Here is a 3,539-nt window from a genome sequence, read left to right as displayed (position 1 = left end):
TTTTTTTATATAATTTTTCAAAGAAAAAATATTTGGTTTATTTCAGAAATTGGTGTTGGTGCGTGATGTTTTTGACTCCAAATGACCTAAAAAAATGATTTTCATTACTTATACAACATTGGCCATCACGTAGTGGTATGCAAAAAATTTCGCCAAAATTAGTTATATCCCTATTATTATAACTTTATTGATACAAGAAATGTCCACGTTAAAAACAGTTACACAAATAGCATAGCTTGTTAAGTAAAATATCTGCCATTTATCCGTTCTTCAAATACCTTTCATGCCACTCTCGTTCAAACGTTGTAAAATGCAATTATTTGCCATATAAGAACGTTCACATCGATCAGTTTCTCTGGCGATTGCTTTATTACAGTCAGCAATGATTCCTTTAAGATGGTTCTTGTCGATGGTGTTGTTAAATAAATACGCGAAAAATGGTACGATTTCTGCTTCATTTAGCGAATTATCGTCAGAGAACTAAAAACAAGAGTAAGAGATTTACATATATTTGTGTTAATTAAAAAAACTAAGGCCTGTCAAGTAATCAAACTTCATTGACTAAGCTTTAATAATGCTTAACATTTTGATTATTTAACAAATCTTAATAAAACTAACTTTACACTATCTGAATTTTTAGAATTTTCAGTTGCCAATGTACTCTACATCTGATAATCTGTTCTAAATCGGCAAAAGAACAAATTTTAACCAGGTCTCAATTATTAAACTTACTTGAGAACTCAGATAGTGTAAAAGCTTAACTGATATAATTACCAAATTATGTTTTTTCATGATACAGTAACGAATACATTTTGCATTTCTTACAGCATCACGAGATCCATTCGCAATATCTTCAAAGCCAGCTGAAATAAAACAAATTAGATTAATATATATGTGTGTGAAGATATATTTAAATTTATTTTGCACAGACAGATTTTGCAGTTAACAGAGCACTGTTAATCACTTAACAGTCATAATACTTGAATTATAATAAACAAATTTATACCTACAATATCTGAAATTATTTCAGAATAAGAAAAAAATGGAAAAAATTAAAAAAAACTATTGTAGGTATAAATTTGTTTATTATAATTCATGTATTATGACTGTTAAGTGATTAACAGTGCTCTGTTAACTACAAAATGGGCTGAGCTAAAATATGTGGTTTAGGTATGTGCTAAATAAATTTAAATTTATCTTCACACACATTTAATATATATTATACATAAGCATGGCTATTCCTGTTCTCACTTTCACCATTCACCCTATTTTTGAAAGCATAATTACAACAATATAATTGGGGGATTCAAACGGTCTCCTAGTTTAAACAAATTTTTGTTTGGTTTAAAACAAAAAAGTTATAAACTAACAAGACTTTTTTAGCTATGCTTATTAGTTTGTCATAAAATAACACTTTTTTTGTTTGCAAAACAACAAGAATTTGTTTAAACTAAATAAAAAATTTACGACATTACGACAATACGACCTAATAGCAGACCGTTTGAATCCCCCAAATATAAAATACAATTTATAAAATTATATAATTAAGGTTAAACAAATTACGTGTAAACACTTCTAATAAGAAATTTTGAGAAAATTATGTACTATTGTTGTAATTCTACTTTCAAAAATAAGGTGAATGGTGAAAGTGAGAACAGGAATAACCCTGATTAAGAAATGATATCTGATTTAAGTATCTCTCTCTCATATTGATTTAAGTATCTCTGCTCATACTTACTCTCAGTTATTTCAATCTTTTTAGTATTTTCTTCATCTTCATAACAATCAATGACAGAAGTTTTCGCTAATTCCATTAAGCCATCAAGTGATTGCTAAAATAGAACAAATATTTCGGAAGTACACAATTTTAAATGTAGCGATCGATCGTTTCAAAACATGTAATAGTTATTTAATATGGTGAACTATCTTAATTCCTCATACCTGCAAAGTTTCCTCTACAGAAAGTACTAAAAATATTATTACAAATATTTTCATAGTTTTACGAAATATAAACAATTTCTACCCGTTTTCTTTAAACAAAAGTGTTAGAGCTACTAAATTTGTTTGTAAATTTTTAAATTGTTTTATACAGAATTAAAACTAGAAATTTAATTTTAATTGTGCGAAAATTAAATTTAAAAAAAATACATATAAACAATAGATTTATAGTGAGAATGTGATTCATATTGAGAGATAAATAAATATATTTTTAATATTTAATAAAATATGGTAATTGCTTCACTAAATTATGGAGCTTGTCTAATTAAATTTCCGTTTAGAATTATATATAGGCTTATTTATTTTGAACTTGCAGTGGCGCATTCAACAACCCTGGATAAAAACTGGAATGAAATCCACTAGTCTGCAAATGCAGCTTATACATAGAGATAACAGATTCGTAGTAGCAATCGAATTTGTTGCCAATCGAATGATTCGGTCAGTTGATAAAGAAGAATTGAAGCAATCAAATTTTTGTTACGCCTAAATTTTTTTCCCACAACTGTAATATTGGCCACTAATGTAGAATCATTCGATTGACAAAAAATCGAATGTATTGGCTATCACGATTCTGGTTTCTCTGTGTAAATATAAAATTGTCTCCACAGCTAAAGGAAGTTAAATGATCATCATCCTCTCCTCATTTCTATTTAAAACTTTCTATCCAAGGTTTTACATGCCTCAACGAAGGCTTCCGAAACTGTGATATATTCAATAGTTAGGCATAGAAAAAAAATCTTTGAACTACAGGTTTGACGCTGTTGAAGCCTCAATTTGGTACCGACGAAGATCGAATAATATTTTCCGAACTACTGGAACTACTATATTAGAATTATTATTGTAATAGTGTTGGGGATATGGGCTGGGAGAAAATCCGACTAAATATTTTTGGAAAAAATTGAGACAGATCTCAGACTGAGTTTTTAGAAAAACAATATCAAGTGTTGGACTTAGGGATGTGCCGGTTGACACTCTTGTTGAAATCTTGTTTGTTGTTGTCATTTTATTAGTTGTGTCTGCATTTGTAAATGTTTCCTTAGAACAATTAACCATCGGTGAGTCCTTTGCAGTGATTTTTTCGGTTCTGAGACGGAAGTACAGTTTAACGTATAGACCGCCTGTAATGGTGCTATTTGTTACTGATGATGATTAGACCGTGAATGTCTTTGATGAAGCAGGGTGTGTTGAAGATATTTGTCATGACCTTAATAATATTCCCCTATTGAACTGGTTTCAAATATTTCATAATTAAATCAAGTATTCTTTTGCTCAAAAACAAAATTTCTTGATATTTTCCACAAATTATACAGATATGAATCAGCTGGTTTCAGAAGAAAAATAACAAAAGAAAATGTCAAAATGGTTGTGGTTTGAAAAGAGGGACAAATATATTTCACACTAGTTTCCTATTGAAATTATAATTTTTCTCTCGCTCTGCAAATCACAACCATTGAAAACTTTTTTGACAACTGTCATTTGTTTCATATCTGTAATAATCTGTGATATTTTCTATTGAATTTTGAGTTTTAAATTTGATTATT

The 3,539-nt window shown here is 28.8% G+C and overlaps 1 protein-coding gene across 1 annotated transcript; it reads right to left on the bottom strand.

Moving 5' to 3' along the window:
• Nucleotides 1-207: 207 nt before the first annotated feature.
• On the bottom strand, nucleotides 208-2,043 carry LOC135958908 (general odorant-binding protein 19d-like). The gene is made up of 4 exons (XM_065509852.1): nucleotides 1,942-2,043; nucleotides 1,739-1,832; nucleotides 775-863; nucleotides 208-480 (listed from the first exon to the last, which is right to left on the bottom strand). Exons 1-4 carry the CDS (start codon nucleotides 1,993-1,995, stop codon nucleotides 271-273), a joined length of 447 nt encoding a protein of 148 aa, XP_065365924.1. The 5' UTR covers nucleotides 1,996-2,043; the 3' UTR covers nucleotides 208-270.
• Between the last annotated feature and the right edge of the window lie 1,496 nt (nucleotides 2,044-3,539).

This window comes from Calliphora vicina, chromosome 4 (genome assembly GCF_958450345.1).
Source record: "Calliphora vicina chromosome 4, idCalVici1.1, whole genome shotgun sequence".
Classification (NCBI taxonomy): Eukaryota; Metazoa; Arthropoda; class Insecta; order Diptera; family Calliphoridae; genus Calliphora; species Calliphora vicina.
This window is presented reverse-complemented; position numbering and strand designations above follow the sequence as displayed.